Below are 22,945 nucleotides of genomic sequence, written 5' to 3'. Positions count from 1 at the left end.
AGGATATAGCAGGATTTCTTGTAAGCGTCTGGATTAGTGTCCCGCCCCTTGAAAACGGCAGCTCTAGCCTTTAGCTCGGTGCGAATGTTGTCTGTAATCCATGACTTCTGGTTGGGATATGTACGTACGGTCACGGTGGGGACGACGTTGTCGATGCACTTATTGATGAAGCCAATGACTGAGGTGATATACTCCTCAATGCCATTGGATGAATCCCGGAACATATTCCAGGCTGTTTTAGCAAAATAGTCCTGTAGCGTAGCATCCGCGCTAGAGGTCGACCGATTATGATTTTTCAACGCCGATACCGATTATTGGAGGACCAAAAAAGCCGATGCCGATTAATCGGCGATTTAAAAAAATGTAAATAAAAAGTATTTGTAATAATGACAATTACAACAATACTGAATTAACACTTATTTTAACTTATTATAATACATCAATAAAATAAATTTAGCCTCAAGCAGATAATGAAACATGTTCAATTTGGTTTAAATCATGCAAAAACAAAGTGTTGGAGAAGAACGTAAAAGTGCAATATGTGCTATGTAAGAAAGCTAACGTTTCAGTCCCTTGCTCAGAACATGAGAACATATGAAAGCTGGTGGTTCCTTTTAACATGAGTCTTCAGTATTCCCAGGTAAGAAGTTTTTAGGTTGTAGTTATTATAGAACTATTTCCCTCTATACCATTTGTATTTCATTAACCTTTGACTATTGGATGTTCTTATAGGCACTTTAGTATTGCCAGTGTAACAGTATAGCTTCCGCCCCTCTCCTCGCTCCTCCCCGGGCTCGAAACAGCAACACAACGACAACAGCCACCACATCGAAGCAGCGTTACCCATGCAGAGCAAGGGAAACAACCACCCAAGGCTCAGAGCGAGTGAAGTTTGAAACGCTATTAGCGCGCGCTAACTAGTCAGCCATTTCCCTTCGGTCACACCAGCCTCATCTCGGGAGTTGATAGGTTTGAAGTCATAAACAGCGCAATGCTTGACGCACAACGAAGAGCTGCTGGCAAAACGCACGAAAGTGCTGTTTGAATGAATGTTTATGCGCCTGCTTCTGCCTACGACCACTCAGTCAGATACTTAGATACTTGTATGCTTAGTCAAATTATATGCAACACAGGAAACACTAGATAATATCTAGTAATATCATCAACCATGTGTAGGCAACTCGTCATTATGATTGATTGTTTTTTATAAGATAAGTTTAATGCTAGCTACTTTGGCTTACTGCATTTGCGTAACAGGCAACTCCTTGTGGAGTGCAACAAGAGAGAGGCAGGTCGTTATTGCGTTGGACTAGTTAACTGTAAGGTTGCAAGATTGGATCCCCCGAGCTGACAAGGTGAAAATCTGTCGTTCTGCCCCTGAACGAGGCAGTTATAACCCACCGTTCCTAGGTTGTCATTGAAACTGACTTGCCTAGTTAAATAAAGATTACATAAAGGTGTAAAAAAATATATTAAAAAATTAATCAGCGTCCAAAAATACCTACTTCCGATTGTTATGAAAACATGAAATCTGCCCTAATTAATCGGCCATTCCGATTAATCGGTCGACCTCTAATCTGCGCCATCTGACCACTTCCATATTGAGCGAGTCACTGGTACTTCCTGTTTTAGTTTTTGCTTGTAAGCAGGAATCAGGAAGATATTATGGTCAGATTTGCCATATGGAGGACGAGGGAGAGCTTTGTACGCGTCTCTGTGTGTGGAGTAAAGGTGGTCGAGTTTTTTTCCATCTGGTTGTACATGTGACATGCTGGTAGAAATGAGGTATAACAGATTTAAGTTTGCCTGCATTAAAGTCCCCGGCCACTAGGAACGCTACTTCTGGATGAGCATTTTCTTGTTTGCTTATGGCCTTATACAGCTCGTTGAGTGCGGTCTTAGTGCCAATCATCGGTTTGTGGTGGTAAATAGACGGCTCATGTGGCCTACAGCTTATCATGAGGTATTCTATCTCAAGCGAGCAATACCTCGAGACTTCTTTAATATTAGACTTCGCGCACCAGCAGTTATTAACAGCTGCTCTGTCCTGCTGATGCACAGAGAAGCCAGCCAGCTCTATATTATCTGTGTCGTCGTTTAGCCACGACTCGGTGAAACATAAGATATTACAGTTTTTAATGTCCTGTTGGTAGGATAGTCTTAATCGTATATCATCCAGACTGCGTTTTAGGTTCTCTGTTGTGTGCCTCTGATTGAAGATGAAATCCTACTACACAGTGATGTAGGACAGCATGTTCATCGACATCCAACAATCTGTTGTTAATGCCACGTATGGTGTTTGAGAGCTTGCACTTTGTACATTGTACAATTTCTCCATCAGCGCCACCACAGTTTTTGTTAAAAACATTGTTTTGCCTTTATGACGATGATGATCAGGACCAATATGTTAGCGGTAGTCTGTTGATGATGGCACTGTGATTTTAATTTAATAAAATGTTTTCAGTTAGATATTTTTTCAAAATGTTAACGATCCCAAATTCGTTTAGATGTTTAAACGTCACACCTCTACAATACTACCTGTAGACGTCCATTGTATTCTGGTCTAACACTGCTAGTAATATGTTCCCCACCATTTTTCCTGCTTTTGAGGGATCATGAAAGGATATATTGTCTAGTTGATATTTGCTTGAAGGATTTGCAAGGCATTTTCTTTTATTTCTAAGTGTTTTCAGAGAAAACTAATTTGAATGTATGTTTCACATGCAGTAATGACATTAATTGGCTGGTTTTACAGAGAAAACAAGCACAGCAGGGATTTGTGATGGACCTGATTTTGAACAAGGTTTCAGAAAAAAGCTGAGTGAAATAGAGCAGTGTTACCCCTGAAACGTTTGACTATAATAATGTCCATCAGTGCAGAACCTTCTCTGTCTTGGCTCTCTTCTGGCAGTGCAATCTTTTTGTCTAGTTTTGAAAATAAAGATTAGCTTACTCAACTCATAGTGGGCTATTTTATAAGTATCATGGGGGAGGGATTTTCTTGGTTTCGTCTGTTAGGTTGAGGGTCTTTAATCTTCTCTCTCTCTTTCTCCTTCCCTCCCTCCATCCCTCTCACTCTCTCCCTCCCTCTCTCACTCTTTCCTTAACCCTCTCTCTTCCTCTCTCTTGTTTTGCGCGCCTGCCAAGTCCTGCTGAGCGTGTTTGCAAGCTGGTGAAAAGAATGAATTATTCAGCAGTAAGCATGCTTACAGCTGGCCGTTTTGCGGCCTTTGATCTGGGGATTGGGCGTCTGCATGAATGCCCATATTGTCATGTTATGTGTACACGATTGAGAGTAGGGAGGCCCCAGCATGGGCGGCGGGAGATTACAGTGCGGGCCTGCTGGGAGTAGGGTCACACCACTAAATCCCCCAGATGCTGTTTGTTCGGCCGAGGTCACATGTTGTCCGCCTGTCCGTGTGGCCTTAACACAATGGTCCCCTCCAAGTGAACGAGGGTTAGGGTTAGTCTCCCCCACCAGGCCCCCTCCACATATACCCACCTGTCTAGAGTGGACACAAAAGTCAGGGGGCCACTACCTACACACCCAGACTGCTGTCTTAGTGCTTTGTTTCTTCCCTCAGGTCGCAATGAATTGATAGCAAGATACATCAAACTAAGAACGGGAAAGACAAGGACAAGAAAGCAGGTAAGAGGGACTGCCTTTCCCATATGAGTTTTCACTTTTTATTCTTTTTTTTTTGTGGCAAGGGGGGGAGTGGTATGGACGTGGCCAATGGCATGGTCTCCGAACTCAAAATATCAGAGTCCCTCCTCTTGGCCACAGAGACAAAATGTTGCCATTTTAAAATTAATTTCCTGCAATTCTACACATTTCAGTTTACACTGAAAATGTTTTACCCACCCTATTTTTTTTCTCTCTCTCTCTCTCCCTCCCTCCCTATCTCTCTCTCTCTCTCTCTCTCTCTCTCTCTCTCTCTCTCTCTCTCTCTCTCTCTCCCTCTCTCTCTCTCTCTCCCTCTCTCTCTCTCTCTCTCTCTCTCTCTCTCTCTCTCTCTCTCTCTCTCACTCCCCCCTCTCTCTCTCTCTCTCTCTCTCTCTCTCTCTCTCTCTCATTCTCTCTCTTTCTCTCTTTCTCCCTCCCTCTCTCTCTATCTCTCTCTCTCTCTCCATATATATATATAATTAGTATTACTTAAAACATTTATCACATTTTCTGGTGTGGCGGCAACGATTTAGCAATGGCTGCACGTCGCTGAGAAATGAATATAGGGGAAACACTGACTCAGATATGCTGTGCACTGTGTAATGAAACCTGAACCACTCACTGCCCAATCCCTGAAGTAGTCACTCACTGTCCAATCCCTGATGTACATACTCACTCACTGTCCAATCCCTGAAGTAGTCACTCACTGTCCAATCCCTGATGTACATACTCACTCACTGTCCAATCCCTGAGGTATACTCACTCACTGTCCAATCCCTGATGTACACACGTTGCCATTTTCTGTGCAGCCCTTAGAGGGTGCTGGAATGCAGGTCATCTGACACCACAGGCCGAACTCAGACACTTTGAGCTGTGTGGCTATGCATAGAATCAAAACAGGTCTCCTATTGAATAATGTTTTTGCATGATGCATAGCACTTGATGTCAAAAGACCACAGGTGTTTTTTCACTGTTGAATCTTAGCCAGAGAGAAATGTGGAGGGATACAGGGCACTGGCAGCAGTTGTCAAGGGAGTAGTGTGTGTCCCCAGTGGCGGGGTTAGGCCTGCTTTCTTTTCATCTCCATGGTAACAGTCTGTTCCCTTGTCTCCCTCCCAAAAGGTCTCCAGTCACATTCAGGTTCTTGCCAGACGGAAATCTCGGGAGTTTCACACCAAGCTAAAGGTAAGAGCTACTGCCTACTGCACTGTTTGTGTAGCTTCCTGTTTCTGTTGCCGTGGTGACAGGTGGGATGCATCTAAGATTCCTCACATCTGATATTCCTGTTTAGCATTCGATGGGCTAGTCCCAGACTTCCCCGTGTTGTGCTCTGTTTCTTATTGCTTCCTGTAACTAACAAAAGAATAGCGGAACTGAAATGTCTTTGCAATGTGATAGTTCTTCACTCTTTGTCACTGATCAAGGATTTCATTGTATGTTCAGTTTCATAATATTTCATTAAACAGTGTGGTACAATGCAGATCTCTTCCGTTAACTTGCAAGAAAATACTGAAATATCATTTTTTTTGTTATATAAATATTGATCACGAAAAATTGATTGCACAATATTCACAATGCATGATGTTAAGACAGCAAGCCACTGACAGCAAATTCAGGCAGCGTACTGCCAAGACGTGTTCGCTGTTGATTGTACAGTAGATGAGCTAGCAGTCAGCCAGAAGTTATGACCTTATTATCGTTTAACACGGAAGCTGTTCGTGCAGGTTCGGCTTGCATGGCCTATGTTTGCAAGGTCATGCTTTACATACCACTGTCAATACCTCCCATTTAATCTCTAACTATCGGAACATTATCATCATCCTATGTTGTAATACAGGCACTAGTTAGTCTTGTCCAAATAGCGAAGTATACAGGTAAGATAAGTGGCCTGTAAGAATATAACCACTCTCATCTCTTTGCATTCAGGTCACATGTATGGTAAGTACCACCCTCAATATACTGTACTGTTGGCTGTGCTTCAGGCCCGTCTGTATAGCTTGATGTGAAGGTGTCCCAGCTCTTAGATCCATAGTGTTGTGTTCTGCTGCGGAAGGCCTATGTACTGTGTAATGTATGTCCTGTGTGTATCTATCACCAGCAGCTACTGCGTATGCTCCATCTCAGTGCGTCGTCATTGCCAGCATGCTCATCTTCTCCCAAGGCTTCTTTCATTCAAATGGCAGTGAGGCAGTCCATTAACCCACGCATACAGTACCAGTCAAAAGTTTGGACACACCTACTCATTCAAGGGTTTTTCTTTATTTTCACTATTTTCTACATTGTAGAATAATAGTGAATACATCAAAACTATGAAATAACACATGTTATTTATGAAATAAATAATGTTGTAACCAAAAAAGTGTAAAACAAGATTCTTCAAAGTAGCCACCCTTTTCCGTGATGACAGCTTTGCACTCTCTTGGCATTCTCAACCAGTTTCATGAGGTAGTCACCTGGAATGCATTTCATCTAACAGGTGTGCCTTGTTAAAAGATTATTTGTAGAATAATGCATAATTCATTTGAGTTAATCAGTTGTGTTGTGACAAGGTAGGGGTGGTATACAGAAGATAGCCCTCTTTGGTAAAAGAGTCCATATAAAAGTCCATATTATGGCAAAAACAGCTCAAATAAGCAAAGAGAAACGACAGTCCATAATTACTTTAAGACATGAAGGTCAGTCAGTAAGGAACATTTCAAGAGCTTTGAAAGTTTCTTCAAGCGTCGTCACAAAAAACATCAAGCACTATGATGAATCTGGCTCTCATGAGGACCGCCACAGGAAAGGAAGACCCAGAGTTACCTCTGCTGCAGAGGATAAGTTCATTAGAGTTAACTGCACCTCAGATTGCAGCCCAAATAAATGCTTCAGAGTTCAAGTAACAGACACATCTCAACATCGGCTGTTCAGAGGAGACTGCGTGAATCAGGCCTTCATGATCGAATTGCTGCAAAGAAACCACTACTAAAGCACACCAATAATAAAAAGAGTCTCGCTTGGGCCAAGAAACATGAGCAATGGACATTAGATCAGTGGAAATCTGTCCTTTGGTCTGATGAGTCCAAATTTGAGATTTTTGATTACAACTGCCATGTCTTTGTGAGACGCAGAGTAGGTGAACGGATGATCTCCGCATGTGTGGTTCCCACTGTGAATCATGGAGGAGGTGTGATCATGTGGGGGTGCTTTGCTGATGACACTTTTTGTGATTTATTTAGAATTCAAGGCACTCTTAACCAGCATGGCTACCACAACATTCTGCAGCGATACGCCATCCCATCTGGTTTGCGCTTAGTGGGACTATCATTTGTTTTTTAACGGGACAATGACCGTAAACACACCTCCAGGCTGTTTAGGGGCTATTTGGCCAAGGAGAGTGATGGAGTGCTGCATCAGATGACCTGGCCTCCACAATCACCTGACCTCAGAGTAAAGGACCACAGAGTGAAGGAAAAACATCCATCAAGTGCTCAGTATATGTGGGAACTCCATCAAGATTGTTGGAAAAGCATTCCTCATGAAGCTGGTTGAGAGAATGCCAAGAGTGTGTGTGCAAAGCTGTCATCAAAGCAAAGGGTGGCTAGTTTTAAGAATCTAAAATCTATTTTGATTTGTTTAACACTTTCTCGGTTAATACCTGATTCCATATGTGTTATTTCATAGGTTTGATGTCTTCACTATCATTCTACAATGTAGAAAATAGTAAAAAATAAAGAAAAACCCTTGAATGAGTAGGTACAGTTGAAGTCGGAAGTTCACCTACACCTTAGCCAAATACATTTAAACTTTTCACAATTACTGACATTTAATCCTAGTAAAAAAATTATCTGTCTTGGGTCAGTTAGGATCACCACTTTATTAAAAAAATGTGAAATGTCAGAATAATAGTAGAGAGAATGATTTATTTCAGCTTTTATTTCTTTCATCACATTCCCAGTGGGTCAGAAGTTTACATACACTCAATTAGAATTTTTGGTAGCATTGTCTTTAAATTGTTTAACTTGGATCAAAAGTTTTGGATAGCCTTCCACAAGCTTCCCACAATAAGTTGGGTGAATTGTGGCCCATTCCTCCTGACAGAGCTGGTGTAACTGAATCAGGTTTGTAAGCCTCCTTGCGCGCACACGCTTTTTCAGTTCTGCACACAAATTTTCTATGGGATTGAGGTCAGCGCTTTGTGATGGCCACTTCAATACCTTGACTTTGTTGTCCTTAAGCCATTTTGCCACAACATTGGAAGTATGCTTGGGGTCATAGTCCATTTGGAAGACACATTTGCGACCAAGCTTTAACTTCCTGACTGATATCTTGAGATGTTGCTTCAATATATCCACTTCATTTTCCTGCCTCATGATGCCATCTATTCTGTGAAGTTCACCAGTCCCTCCTGCAGCAAAGCACCCCCACAACATGATGCTGCCACCCCCATCCTTCACAGTTGGGATGTTGTTCTTCGGCTTGCAAGCATCCCCCTTTTTCCTCCAACCATAACGATGGTCATTATGGCCAAATAGTTATATTTAAGTTTCATCAGACCAGAGGACATTTCTCCAAAAAATACGATCTTTGTCCCTATGTGCAGTTGCAAATTATAGTCTGACTTTTGTTATGGCGGTTTTGGAGCAATTGCTTCTTCTTTGCTGAGCGGCCTTTCAGGTTATGTCGATATAGGACTCGTTTTACTGTGGATATAGATACTTTTGAACCTGTTTCCTCCAGCATCTTCACAGGTCCTTTGCTGTTGTTCTGGGATTGATTTGCACCTTTCACACCAAAGTATGTTCATCTCTAGGAGACAGAACGCGTCTCCTTCCTGAGCGGTATGCCGGCTGTGTGGTCCCATGGTGTTTATACTTGCGTACTATTGTTTGTACAGATGAACGTGGTACCTTCAGGCATTTGGAAATTGCTCCCAAGGATGAACCAGACTTGTGGAGGTCTACAATTGTTTGACTGAGGACTTGGCTGATTTCATTTGATTTTCCCATGATGTCAAGCAAAGAGGCACAGAGTTTGAAGGTAAACCTTGAAATACATCCACAGGTACACCTCCAATTGACTCAAATGATGTCAATTAGCCTATCAGAAGCTTCTAAAGCCATGACATCATTGGAATTTTCCAAGCTGTTTAAAGGCACAGTCAACTTACTGTATGTAAACTTCTGACCCACTGTGAATTATAAGTGAAATAATCTGTCTGTAAACAATTGTTGGAAAAATTATTTGTGTCATGCACAAAGTAGATGTCCTAACCGACTTGCCAAACTATAGTTTAACCTCTCTGGGATACCTGGCCAAAAGCCAGTGAAAATGCAGAGCACCAAATTCAAATAAATTACTATAAAAATCAAACCTTCATGAAATCACACATGTAAGATACCAAATTAAAGCTACATGTGTTGTGAATCCAGCCAACATGTCAGATTTCAAAAAGGCTTTTCGGCGAAAGCAAACAATGCTATTATCTGAGGGTAGCACCTCCGTAAACAAAGAGAGAAAATATATTTCAATCCTGCAGGCGCGACACAACGCAGAAATAAAAATATAAATCATGCCTTACCTTTGACGAGCTTCTTTTGTTGGCACTCCAATATGTCCCATAAACATCACAAATGGTCCCTTTGTTCGATTAATTCCGTCGATATATATCCAAAATGTCCATTTAGTTGGCGCATTTGATCCAGAAAAACACCGGTTCCAACTTGCGCAACTTGAGTACAAAATATCTCAAAAAGTTACCTGTAAACTTTGCCAAAACATTTCAAACTACTTTTGTAATACAACTTTAGGTATTTTTTAAAGTAAATAATTGATTAACTTCTTGCTCCTACTTGAGACGCAGACGTCTCAAGTAGGAACCTGGAAATGCAAATGCGCTACGCTAAATGCTAAATGTACTCGTTAAAACTCAAACGTTCATTAAAATATACATGTAGGGTATTGAATTAAAGCTACACTCGTTGTGAATCTAGCCAACAAGTCAGATTTTTAAAATGCTTTTCGGCGAAAGCATGAGAAGCTATTATCTGACAGCATGCAACACCCCAAAATGCCTGAAGGCGACGTAAACAAAAGAATTAGCGTAGCCGGCGCTACACAAAAACGCAGAAATAAAATATAAAACATTCATTACCTTTGATGATATTCTTTGTTGGCACTCCTATATGTCCCATAAACATCACAAATTTGTCTTTTTCCCAATTAAATCCGTCCATGAATGCCCAAAATATCCATTTGTATAGCCTGTCTGCATCACGAAAAAAGCTCTCTTCCAACACGCAACGTCATGTTTAAAAATTATATAAGTTGCCTATATTCTTTGACAAAACACTTCAACCTACTTTTGTAACCCAACTTTAGGTATTTGTAAACGTTAATAAGCGATCAAATTGATCACTGGGCGATCTGTATTCAATAGCAGCTACAAAAGAAAACAGTGTCAATTTTTCAATCTTCCAAAATCGATTGAGGTAGGCTGGATGGAATCACGGATCTATTGATAATGTCTCAATGGATTTTTGTCAATGAAAATGAAGTTTTTGGCGACATCGTGTGGAAGCTGTAGGAATTGCATCCGCCTCCATATTAAATTTGGTTTCCTTTAAATAATCCATGAAAGGGGCGCATGGATACTTTTGTCAGATTTCAGTGACCAGTTTTTCTTGCGTTTTTCGATGAAACACACGCTCTGTTATAGTCACAGCCGTGATTTAACCAGTTTTAGAAACTTCAGAGTGTTTTCTATCCACACATACTAATCATATGCATATACTATATTCCTGGCATGAGTAGCAGGACGCTGAAAAGTTGCGCGATTTTTAACAGAATGTTTGAAAAAGGAGGGGGTAGGATAAAGAGGTTAAATTGAAGGCGGGATGATCTGTGTTCAATACAGGAAGAAAACAAACTGACACTACCTTTCTGGGCACGCGCCTCTATCTAACAGTACACTTGAAGTGACCTTCGCTTTGAACAGGGCTACTTCTTCTTTACACAAAGGGAAAACCTCAACCAATTTCTAAAGACTGGTGACATCCAGTGGAAGCGATAGGAACTGCAAGAAGGTCCCTTAGAAATGGATTCCCAATGAAAACCCATTGAAAAGAGAGTGACCTCAAAAGAAAAATCTGAATGGTTTGTCCTCGGGGTTTCGCCTGCTACATAAGTTCTGTTATACTCACAGACATGATTCAAACAGTTTTAGAAACTTCAGAGTGTTTTCTATTCACAACTACTAATAATATGCATATCTTATCTTCTGGGGATGAGTAGCAGGCAGTTGAATTTGGGCATGCATTTCATCCGGACGTGAAAATACTGCTCCCTGTCACCAGGAAGTTAACAAGAAATTTGTGGAGTGGTTGAAAAACAAGTGTATGTAAACTTCCGACTTCAACTGTATGCCCACACCTTTTTCTGATACTGTATGTTTTTCATAAATTTGATTAAAATGTACGACTTATAAAATGTCCACAGATGCCACTTCTCTACAGAGAACTCAAGCACCGGAGTGCTTTCTTTCCAATGTTCAGCATACACTAGAATCTTGCCCTGATGTCCTTGGTTGTGGGATTCTTTCAATCACTTAGGGCTGGAATCAATCTGTATCCGTGTTATAGCTCGATTGAAATTTAAAGGCAATGTTCCAACGCTAAAGGAGACTGCAGTAAACGCTGCCAATGTCAGCTCAATCAGAAATTACCTTCGAATTTTAACTTTGATCTTCTGCAATACGGATTAAATCCAGCCCTTACACAATCTGTTTGGGTAATGTACTGTTTTTTCATACAAGACAAGCCCTGCCCTTAGAAGAAAAACACATTTAAATGGTTAGGTATTCAATTCAAGACTCAATAACAACACAATGGGTGTTCTGTGTTTTTATTCACCAGTCTCAGAGAAAAATGAAGAGCAATAGAATTCTGTACTCTTAAAAGCACATATTTTTCAAGTAAATAGACGGCCTTGTGTGTGTGTGAGGATGTCTATATGTGTGTGGGTGTGTGTGTTTGTTTGGCTGTTGTTGCTTGTTCTTTGTCCTACCACTCTGAGTCATTGTGTTGTGTTCTGCTGAAGGACCAGAGTGTGAAAGACAAGGCACTGCAGAGTATGGCCTCCATGTCCTCGGCTCAGATTGTCTCTGCCACTGCCATCCACAACAAGCTGGGCCTCCCAAGACCCACCTTCCCTGGGGCGACAGGAGTAAGACACCCCTCACTAAACCCACATATTTCGTAACAATTGACTTGATGTGCATTGTGCTGTCCTGATTGTCCATTAATTTACTCTTCCCTAGTTTTGGCAGGGTATGATATCCACTGGCCAGCCTGGATCATCACAAGAGTAAGTCGTCCTAATGTGTCTTTTATTTAATTTTTATTTTTTTCACCTTTATTTAACCAGGTAGGCTAGTTGAGAACAAGTTCTCATTTGCAACTGCGACCTGGCCAAGATAAAACAAAGCAGTGTGACACAGACAACAACACAGAATTACACGGAGTAAACAATAAACAAGCCAATAACACAATAAACAAATCAATGACACAGTAGAAAAAAGAAAGTATGTATACAGTGTGTGCAAAAGACATGAGGGGATAGGCCATAGGAGCGAATAGTTACAGGTCAACTTCCTAATTGTTTCTTTTTATCTTCAGCATTAAGCCATTTTCCCAGCAGGCCTACCCCAGCCAGACAGCTGTAACAACCACCATCTCAGGTGAGGGTGCCCTTTTACCCAATCCACCTTATTTCTATCAGCTCATTTCACTTTATCTGAGGCCAACGCTCAAACAAAATGGCACCTATTGGCACCTCCAATGGCATCAATTACCAGGGCATTAATACTGTTACATGGCTAATGCTACTAGTGATATAGCTAATGGGTATCATGTTAGTGAGTGTATTTAACCAGGTAGGCCAGTTGAGAACAAGTTCTCATTTACAACTGTGACCTGGCCAAGATAAAGCAAAGCAGTGCGACAAAAAACAACAACACAGAGTTACACATGGGATAAACAAACGTACAGTCAATAACACAATAGAAAAAATCTATATACAGTGTGTGCAAATGGAGTAAGGAGGTAAGGCAATACATAGGCCATAGTAGCGAAGTAATTACAATTTAGCAAATTAAAACTCGTGTGATAGATACGCAGATGATGATGTGCAAATAGAAATACTGGTGTGCAAAAGAGCAAAAAACTAAATAAAAGCAATATGGAGATGAGTTAGGCAGTTGGATGGGCTATTTACAGATGGGCTGTGTACAGCTGCAGCGATCGGTAAGCTGCTCAGATAGCTGATGCTTAAAGTTAGTGAGGGAGATATAAGTCTCCTACTTCAGCGATTTTTGCAATTCGTTCCAGTCATTGGCAGCAGAGAACTGGAAGGAAACGCGGCCAAAGAGGTGTTGGCTTTGGGGATGACCAGTGAGATATACCTGCTGGAGCACATGCTACGGGTAGGTGTTGTTAAGGTGACCAGTGAGCTGAGATAAGGCAAGGCTTTACCTGCAAAGACTTATAGATGACCTGGAGCCAGTGGGTCTGGCGATGAATATGTAGCGAGGGCCAGCTGACTAGAGCATACAGGTCGCAGTGGTGGTATATGGGGCTTTGGTGACAAAACGGATGGCACTGTGATAGACTGCATCCAGTTTGCTGAGTAGAGTGTTAGAGGCTATTTTGTAAATGACATTGCCAAAGTCGAGGATCGGTAGGATAGTCAGTTTTACGAGGGTATGTTTGGCAGCGTGAGTGAAGGATGCTTTGTTGCGAAATGGACAGCTGATTCTATGTTTAATTTTGTATTGGAGTATTTAATATGAGGCGGCAGGGTAGCCTAGTGGTTAGAGCGTTGGACTAGTAACCGGAAGGTTGCAAGTTCAAACCCCCGAGCTGACAAGGTACAAATCTGTCGTTCTGCCCCTGAACAGGCAGTTAACCCACTGTTCCTAGGCCGTCATTGAAAATAAGAATTTGTTCTTAACTGACTTGCCTAGTTAAATACAATTTAAAAAGAGTCTGGAAGGAGAGTTTACAGTCTAGCCAGACACCTAGGTATTTGTAGTTGTCCACATATAAGTCAGAACCGTCCAGAGTAGTGATGCTAGTGCGGGTAGCCATCGGTTGAAGAGCATGCATTTAGTTTTACTAGCGTTTAAGAGCAGTTGGAGGCCACGGAAGGAGTATTGTATGGCATCTTTTGGAGGTTTATTAATACAGTGTCCAAAGAAGGGCCAGATGTATACAGAATGGTGTCGTCTGCGTAGAGGTGGATCAAAGAATCACCAGCAGCAAGAGCGACAGAGAAAAGAGTCAGACTGAGAATTGAACCCTGTAGTACCCCCATAGAGACTGCCAGAGGTCCAGACAACAGGCCCTCCGATTTGACACACTGAACTCTATCTGAGAAGTAGTTGGTGAACCAGTTGAGGCAATCATTTGAGAAACCAAGGCTATCGAGTCTGCCGATGAGGATGTGGTGAATGACAGAGGGCGAAAACCTTGGCCAGGTCAATGAAGACGGCTGCACAGTACTGTCTTTTATCGATGGCGGTTATGATATTGTTTAGTACCTTCAGCGTGGCTGAGGTGCACCCGTGACAAGCTCGGAAACCGGATTGCACAGCGGAGAAGGTACGGTAGGATTGAAAATGGTCAGTGATCTATTTTTTAACTTGGCTTTCGAAGACTTTAGAAAGGCAGGGCAGGATGGATATAGGTCTGTAACAGTTTGGGTCTAGAGTGTCTCCCCCTTTGAAGAGGGGGATGACTGCGGCAGCTTTCCAATCTTTAGGAATCTCAGATGATACGAAAGAGAAGTTGAACAGACTAGTAATAGGGGTTGCAACAATGGCTGAGGACAATTTTAGAAAGAGAGGGTCCAGATTATCTAGCCCAGCTGATTTATAGGGGTGCAGGTTTTGCAGCTCTTTCAGAACATCAGCTATCTGGATTTGGGTGAAGGAGCAGCTGGGGAGGCTTGGACAAGTAGCTGCGGGGTGCGCGGCGCTGCTGGCCGGGGTTGGGGTAGCCAGGAGGAAAGCATGGCCAGCCATAGAGAAATGCTTCTTGAAATTCTCGATTATCGTGGATTTATCGGTGGTGACAGTGTTTCCTAGCCTCAGTGCAGTGGGCAGCTGGGAGGAGGTGCACTTATTCTCCATGGACTTGACAGTGTCCCAGAACTTTTGGGAGTTAGAGCTACAGGATGCAAATTTATGTTTGAAAAAGCTAGCCTTTGCTTTCCTAACTGACAGTGTGTATTTGTTTCTGACTTTCCTGAAAAGTTTCATATCGCGGGGACTATTCGATGCTAATGCAGTACGGCACAGGATGTTTTTGTGCTGGTCGAGGGCAGTCAGGTCTGGAGTGAACCATGGGCTATATCTGTTCTTAGTTCTACATTTTTTGAAAGGTGCATGCTTATTTAAGATGCTGAGGAAATTACTTTTAAAGAACAACCCGGCATCTTCTACTGACGGGATGAGGTCAATATCCTTCCAGGATACCCGTTCCAGGTTGTTTAGAAAGGCCTGCTTGCAGAAGTGTTTTTAGGGAGCGTTTGACAGTGAAGAGGTGGTCGTTTGACCGTGGACCCATAACAGATGCAGGCAATGAGGCAGTGATCGCTGAGATCCTGATTGAAAACAGCAGAGATGTATTTGGAGGTTAAGTTGGTCAGGATAATATCTATGAGGGTGCCCATATTTATGGATTTAGGATTGTACCTGGTGGGTTCCTTGATAATTTGTGTGAGATTGAGGGCATCTAGCTTAGATTGTAGGACGGCCGGGGTGTTAAGCATATCCCAGTTTAGGTCACCTAACAGAACGAACTCTGAAGATAGATGGGAGGTAATCAATTCACATATGGTGTCCAGGGCACCGCTGGGAGCAGCTAATCAGCTAAGACAACAACAACAGGTAAAATGGCGATGAATGGGCAGAGAGGGTCAGTTAACTACACACATGGCCTGAGTTCGAGGCTGGGGCCGACAGATAAACAAAAATAGAGTACTGCGATTAATGAACAGTCCAGCAGGCATCAGCTATGTAGCCAGGTGATCATAGGGTCCAGTGAACAACAATAGATGAAACAGGGAAGCCGTTAGGTAGTCGTTACTACGCTAGCAAGCGGGTGACATGGCGTTCATAAAGTTAGCAGGCCGGGGCTAGCAGATGCGTCTTCACCGACATCCGGCTAGGGTCGGTTGAGGGCACATCGGACAGAATTACTACGGCAGCTTCGGGGCTGGGCCACTCAGTAGCAGCTTGCTATCTGCGATTATCTGGAGTAATGGTCCAGAGCTTACGGCAGGAATCTGGTGATGTAGTGGAGAAAAGTAGTCCGATATGCTCAGGGTTGATATCGCGCTGTGCAGACTTGTGGGTATTATCCAGGCTAAAAGCGGCTAGTGTCTGAGCTAAAGGTAAAGGCCGCTAGCAGTGGCTAACAATGACTAAATAGCTAGTAAATCATTAGCTAGTTAGCATCTGATTGCTAGCTTCTGATGGAGTTTCTAGCTATAATATTTACACAAATTGTTTTTTTAGTTTTTTTACACGGGACAATGACAAAACACGTTTGCACTGCTATGCCATCTTGGATTGCCTAGTGCCAGTAAACGGTGGATAGTGAGGTGACAGTGTTGTGTGTAATCCCCCAGCGTACGAGCCCCCCACGGCTACAGCCCCGGCCTGGCAGGGACGCTCCATCGGGACCACCAAACTCAGACTGGTGGAGTTCTCTGCCTTCCTGGAGCAGCAGAGAGACCCTGACACCGTGAGTTACATGCCCTACTGTCTTCCTTCCCACACACAAAAAAACACACCTGGGTAAACCCGTACTTGTTTCTCAGACAGCATCCCAAACCAGACCAAAGCAGACCAAACTAGTGCCGTTTCCTGAGGTCAACCATACTTCCTCAAACTGGTGTATGTCTTCACACACTCTCTCAGACAAAAAAGGTAAAACAAGCAAAGCAGAATCCCTCCAAATACCAAAGTGACTCTGGAACATACAGGTAAGTGCCAAAATAAAGGAAACACCAACATAAAGTATCTTAATAGGGCGTTGGGCCACGAGCCAGAAAGCTTCACTGTGCCTTGGCATAGAGTCTACAAGTGTCTGAAACACTTTTGGAGGGATGCGACACCATTCTTCCACAAGAATTTCCATCATTGATGGTGGTGGAAAACGTTGTCTCAGGCGCCGCACCAGAATCTCCCATAAGTGTTCACACACACCTTTTAAACCCCCTATGCTCCTTTGAGACCCCTCTTTCAAAATAACAGATCTCTTCTAGCCATGGTAGCCAAAATAACAGATATCTTCTAGCCATGGTAGCCAAAATAACAGATCTCTTCTAGCCATGGTAGCCAAAATAACAGATCTCTTCTAGCCATGGTAGCCAAAATAACAGATCTCTTCTAGCCATGGTAGCCAAAATAACAGATCTCTTCTAGCCATGGTAGCCAAAATAACAGATCTCTTCTAGCCATGGTAGCCAAAATAACAGATCTCTTCTAGCCATGGTAGCCAAAATAATGGGCAACTGTGTATTTTTATACAGGACCCTAACCTAAGCATGATAGCATGTTAAATGCTTAATTAACTCAGGAACCACACCTGTATGGAAGCAGTTGCTTACAATATACTTTGTATCCCTCATTTACTCAAGTGTTTTCTTTATTTTGGCAGTTAACTGTATATCCAGTTTGTCATTTTGTCACTATTTGTTAGCTGTTGCATTTTTACTTGTGTTGACATTTATCTTGGGTTAGTGAGCTATCCTAGACCAGGGTTTATACTGCTACAGTGCCTTCAGAAAGTATTCAGACCCCTTGACCTTTTCCACATTTTTTACGTTACAGCCTTATTCTAAAATGGATTTAAAAAAAAACATTTTAAATACTGAGCAATCTATAAACAATAACCCATAACGACGAAGCGAAAACCAAATTTATTTAAAATAAAAAACAGAAATACCTTATTTACATAAGTGTTCAGCTCAGGTGCATCCTGTTTCCATTGATCATCCTTGATGTTTCTATAACTTGATTGGAGTCCACCTGTGGTAAATTCAATTGATTGGACATGATTTGGAAAGACACACATCTGTCTATATAAGGTCCCACAGTAGACAGTGCATGTCAGAGCAAAAACAAGCCATGAGGTCGAAGGAATTGTCCATAGAGCTCAGAAACAGGATTGTGTCGAGGCACAGATCTGGGGAAGGGTACCAAAACATTTCTGCAGCATTGAAGATCCCCAAGAACACAGTGGCCTCCATCATTCTTAAATGGAAGAAGTTTGGAACCACCAAGACTCTTCCTAGAGCCGGCCGCCCAGCCAAACTGAGCAATCGGAGGAGAAGGATCTTGGTCAGGGAGGTAACCAAGAACCCGATGGTCACTCTAACAGAGCTACTCTGTGGAGATGGGAGAACCTTCCAGAAAGAAAACCATCTCTGCAGCACTCCACCAATCAGGCCTTTATGGTAGAGTGGCCAGATGGAAGCAACTCCTCAGTAAAAGGCACATGACAGCCCGTATGGAGTTTGCCAGAAGGCACCTAAAGACTCTCAGACTATGAGAAACAAGATTCTCTGGTCTGATGAATCCAAGATTGAACTCTTTGGCCTGAATTCAAGCGTCATGTCTAGAAGAAACCTGCCACAATCCCTACGGTGAAGCATGGTGGTGGCAGCATCATGCTGTGGGGATGTTTTTCAGTGGCAGGGACTGGGAGATTAGTCAGGTTCGAGAGAAAGATGAACGGAGGAAAGTACAGTTCCTTGATGAAGACCTGCTCTAGACCCTCGACTGGGGTGAAGGTTCAGCTTCCAACAGGACAATGACCCTAAGCACACAGCCAAGACAACACAAGAGTGGCTTCAGGATAAGTCTCTGAATATCCTTGAGTGGCCCAGCCAGAGCACGGACTTGAACCCGATCGAACATCTCTGGAGAGACCTGACAATAGCTGTGCAAAGACGCACCCCATACAACCTGACAGAGATTTAGAGGATCTGCAGAGAAGAATGGGAGAAACTCCCCAAATACAAGTGTAAAGTCATACCCAAGAAGACTCGATGCTGTTCTTGCTGCCCGAAGGTGCTTCAACAAAGTACTGAGTAAAGGATCCGAATACTTATGTGAATGTTATATATATATATATTTTAAATGTTCTTTGTCGTCATGGGTTATTGTGTGTGTATAGATTGATGAGTGTGAAAAACGATTTAATCTATTTTAGCGTAAGGGGCTGTAACGTAACAAAATGTGGAAAAGGTCAAGGGGTCTGAATACTTTCCGAAGGCACTGTATGTCTGGGCAATGTTACAATGAAGTAAAATAATTTCGCTATATTTCTTTAATTGAACCTTTATTTTAACAGGGAGTCATACTGAGACCAAGGTCTCTTTTACAAATGAGCCCTGAATTACATTAATTACAGAAAATGCATACATGAAAATACAAAATGTAAGCAGAAAGAAAGAAAGAAAAACAAAGACCATCAGTACAAATGTTATCATTCTGAATTGGCCTAGAGGCAACAAAACATCAAAGATTGTTCAACAAATAAGTTGCAAAAAAAAAACAAGCTGAATTAGGGCTGACCTCAATTAATTGACTGGTTGATTGTTTGTTTGTTAGGCTGTTAGCCGACCAAGATTGTTTTAGTCGAGCAGTAACAAATATATATACACACCGGGCCTCCCACTCATCTTTCTATTCTGGTTAGGGCCAGTTTGCACTGTTCTGTGAACAACTTTGTACGAGATCTTCAGTTTCTTGGCAATTTCTTGGCAATTTCTCGCATGGAATAGCCTTCATTTCTCAGAACAAGGATAGACTGAAAATGATAAACTTGGATTAGCTAACACAACATGCCATTGGAACACAGGGATAATGGTTGCTGATAATGGGCTTCTCTACGCCTATGTAGATATTCCATAAGAAATCTGCCGTTTCCTTGGTGGCCTCTCGGGTGGTGCAGTGGTCCAAGGTGCTGCTTTGCAGTGCTAGCTGTGCCACTAGAGATTCTGGGTTCGAGTCCAGGCTCTCTCTCCGCGACCGGGAGACCCATGGGGCGGCGCACAATTGGCCCAGCGTCGTCCGGGTTACGGGAGGGCTTGGCCGGCAGGGATATCCTTGTCTCATCGCGCACTAGCAACTCTTGTGGCGGGCCAGACGCAATGCACGCTGACATGGTCACTAGGTGTACGGTGTTTCCTCCGACATATTGGTGCGGCTGGCTTCCGGGTTGGATGGGCATTGTGTCAAGAAGCAGTGCGGCTTGGTTGGGTTGTGTTTCAGAGGACGCGTGGCTCTCGAGCTTCACCTCTCCCGAGTCCGTACGGGAGTTGCAGCGATGAGACAAGACTGTAACTACTACTAATTGGATTCCACGAAAAATTGGGGAGAAAAAGGGGTAAAAATACATTTTAAAAAATAAATAAAAATCAGCCATTTCCAGCTACAATAGTGTCAACACTGTATTTCTGATCAATTTGATGTTATTTTAATGGACAAATGTTTTTATTTAAAAAACAATGATATTTCTAAGTGACCCCAAACTTTTGAACGGTAGTGTGTGTGTATATATATAGAGTGGGGCAAAAAAGTATTTAGTCAACCACCAATTGTGCAAGTTCTCCCACTTAAGAAGATGAGAGAGGCCTGTAATTTTCATCATAGGTACACTTCAACTATGACAGACAAAATGAGAAAAAAAATCCAGAAAATCACATTGTAGGATTTTTTATGAATTTAATTGGAAATTATGGTGGAAAATAAGTATTTGGTCAATAACACAAGTTTCTCAATACATTGTTATATACGCTTTGTTGGCAATGACAGAGGTCAAACGTTTTCTGTAAGTCTTCACAAGGTTTTCACACACTGTTGCTGGTATTTTGGCCCATTCCTCCATGCAGATCTCCTCTAGAGCAGTGATGTTTTGGGGCTGTTGCTGGGCAACACGGACTTTCAACTCCCTCCAAAGATTTTCTATGGGGTTGAGATCTGGAGACTGGCTAAGCCACTCCAGGACCTTGAAATGCTTCTTACGAAGCCACTCCTTCATTGCCCGGGCGATGTGTTTGGGATCATTGTCATGCTGAAAGACCCAGCCACGTTTCATCTTCAATGCCCTTGCTGATGGAAGGAGGATTTCACTCAAAATCTCACGATACATGGCCCCATTCATTCTTTCCTTTACACGGATCAGTCGTCCTGGTCCCTTTGCAGAAAAACAGCCCCAAAGCATGATGTTTCCACCCCCATGCTTCACAGTAGGTATGGTGTTCTTTGGATGCAACTCAGCATTCTTTGTCCTCCAAACACGACGAGTTGAGTTTTTACCAAAAAGTTAATCTGACCATATGACATTCTCCCAATCTTCTTCTGGATCATCCAAATGCTCTCTAGCAAACTTCAGACGAGCCTGGACATGAACTGGCTTAAGCAGGGGGACACGTCTGGCACTGCAGGATTTGAGTCCCTGGCGGCGTAGTGTGTTACTGATGGTAGGCTTTGTTACTTTGGTCCCAGCTCTCTGCAGGTCATTCACTAGGTCCCCCCGTGTGGTTCTGGGATTTTGGCTCACCGTTCTTGTGATCATTTTGACCCCACGGGGTGAAATCTTGTGTGGAGCCCCAGATCGAGGGAGATTATCAGTGGTCTTGTATGTCTTCCTATTTCCTAATAATTGCTCCCACAGTTGATTTCTTCAAACCAAGCTGCTTACCTATTGCAGATTCAGTCTTCCCAGCCTGGTGCAGGTCTACAATTTTGTTTCTGGTGTCCTTAGGCAGCTCTTTGGTCTTGGCCATAGTGGAGTTTGGAGTGTGACTGTTTCAGGTTGTGGACAGGTGTCTTTTATACTGATAACAAGTTCAAACAGGTGCCATTAATACAGGTGGAGGACAGAGGAGCCTCTTAAAGAAGGTCTGTGAGAGCCAGAAATCTTGCTTGTTTGCAGGTGACCAAATTCTTATTTTCCACCATAATTTGCAAATAAATTCATTAAAAATCCTACAATATGATTTTCTGGATTTTTTTTCTTCTCATTTTGTCTGTCATAGTTGAAGTGTATCTATGATGAAAATTACAGGCCTCTCTCATCTTTTTAAGTGGGAGAACTTGCACAATTGGTGGCTGACAAAATCCTTTTTTTGCCCCACTGTATATATTTGCGCCCATCTCAGTGAACTAATCCACTGTGGAGGCCTAGAGTAAAACCTGGTCGGATGCTCCATGTGATGCAATTGAGAGGTCATGCAGGGGCCAAATGTTGAGCTCTGTACCACATAGCCATGCACCCCCCAAATTTTGTAACAATGCGGAGGAGTCTGTATAGCTCCGCATTAACATGATTGGTTGATGGTAGGTGGGGGCGGTACATCTTGTATAAACACAAACTCACTTCCTTGAAAACAACTATGCACTGCTCCGTGAAGCGCAAGAAGATTTGGATAGAACTTTGATTAACCACATGACAATGATTTTGAGAAACTGTTTCACAAAACTGGTACGCAGATCGTTAGAAATTGTAAAATAAATTGGCATTCCACATGAGAAAGGTTGCTGACTCCTCGTATAGCCTATTACCGGCAACTTCAGGAGAGTAATGGCAGAATCTGCGAAAGCCAGTGTAACGGATGTGAAACGGCTAGCTTAGTTAGCGGTGGTGCGCGCTAAATAGCGTTTCAATCGGTGACGTCACTTGCTCTGAGACCTTGAAGTAGTAGTTCCCCTTGCTCTGCAAGGGCCGTGGCTTTTGTGGAGCGATGGGTAACGATGCTTCGTGGGTGACTGTTGTTAATGTGTGCAGAGGGTCCCTGGTTCGCGCCCGGGTATGGGCGAGGGGACGGTCTAAAGTTATACTGTTACACCAGCAGGAGCAGAAGGAGAATAATTGGGTCAGGTTTTTTTCTGGTTATCTAGATCTCTGGCACCCGCTTGAGGCATCAAACCGTAAGCTTGAAGCATCAATGCATATAGTTGATTTCATTAAAACACATTGGGTGTGTCTATATATGGAAAAATACACATTTAAAAATGGAGCAATCGATTTGTCAAAAGAACAGACAACTTTTGGTCGACCAAAAGTCGGTAATAGGCTATGCGAACCAAAGGAATTACCAGGGTTAGCCATCCCTGAGACTGGGTGTGGACGAATGTCTAAAGTTTAGTAATGATGTTAGGACTTTTTGTAAAAGGGCTTTATAAATTAAAACGTATCAAGCTATGTGACATCAAAGATATAT

General features: G+C 42.6%; 1 protein-coding gene across 2 annotated transcripts in view; it reads left to right on the top strand.

The window, feature by feature from the left end:
* The window catches only part of LOC139374688 (TEA domain family member 1a), a 103,898-nt gene that overhangs the window by 68,963 nt on the left and 11,990 nt on the right, over positions 1-22,945 (top strand). Inside the window, exons 4-9 of one of the 2 annotated variants that reach the window (XM_071115766.1) lie at positions 3,585-3,649; positions 4,790-4,852; positions 11,744-11,869; positions 11,964-12,010; positions 12,322-12,383; positions 16,337-16,452. In XM_071115766.1, coding sequence (XP_070971867.1) covers positions 3,585-3,649; positions 4,790-4,852; positions 11,744-11,869; positions 11,964-12,010; positions 12,322-12,383; positions 16,337-16,452 — 479 coding nt within the window. Of the gene's footprint in view, positions 1-3,584; positions 3,650-4,789; positions 4,865-11,743; positions 11,870-11,963; positions 12,011-12,321; positions 12,384-16,336; positions 16,453-22,945 lie in introns of both variants that reach the window. The other variant, XM_071115758.1, reaches the window with a different exon arrangement.

This window comes from Oncorhynchus clarkii, chromosome 2, assembly GCF_045791955.1.
Source record: "Oncorhynchus clarkii lewisi isolate Uvic-CL-2024 chromosome 2, UVic_Ocla_1.0, whole genome shotgun sequence".
Classification (NCBI taxonomy): domain Eukaryota; kingdom Metazoa; phylum Chordata; class Actinopteri; order Salmoniformes; family Salmonidae; genus Oncorhynchus; species Oncorhynchus clarkii.
This window is presented reverse-complemented; position numbering and strand designations above follow the sequence as displayed.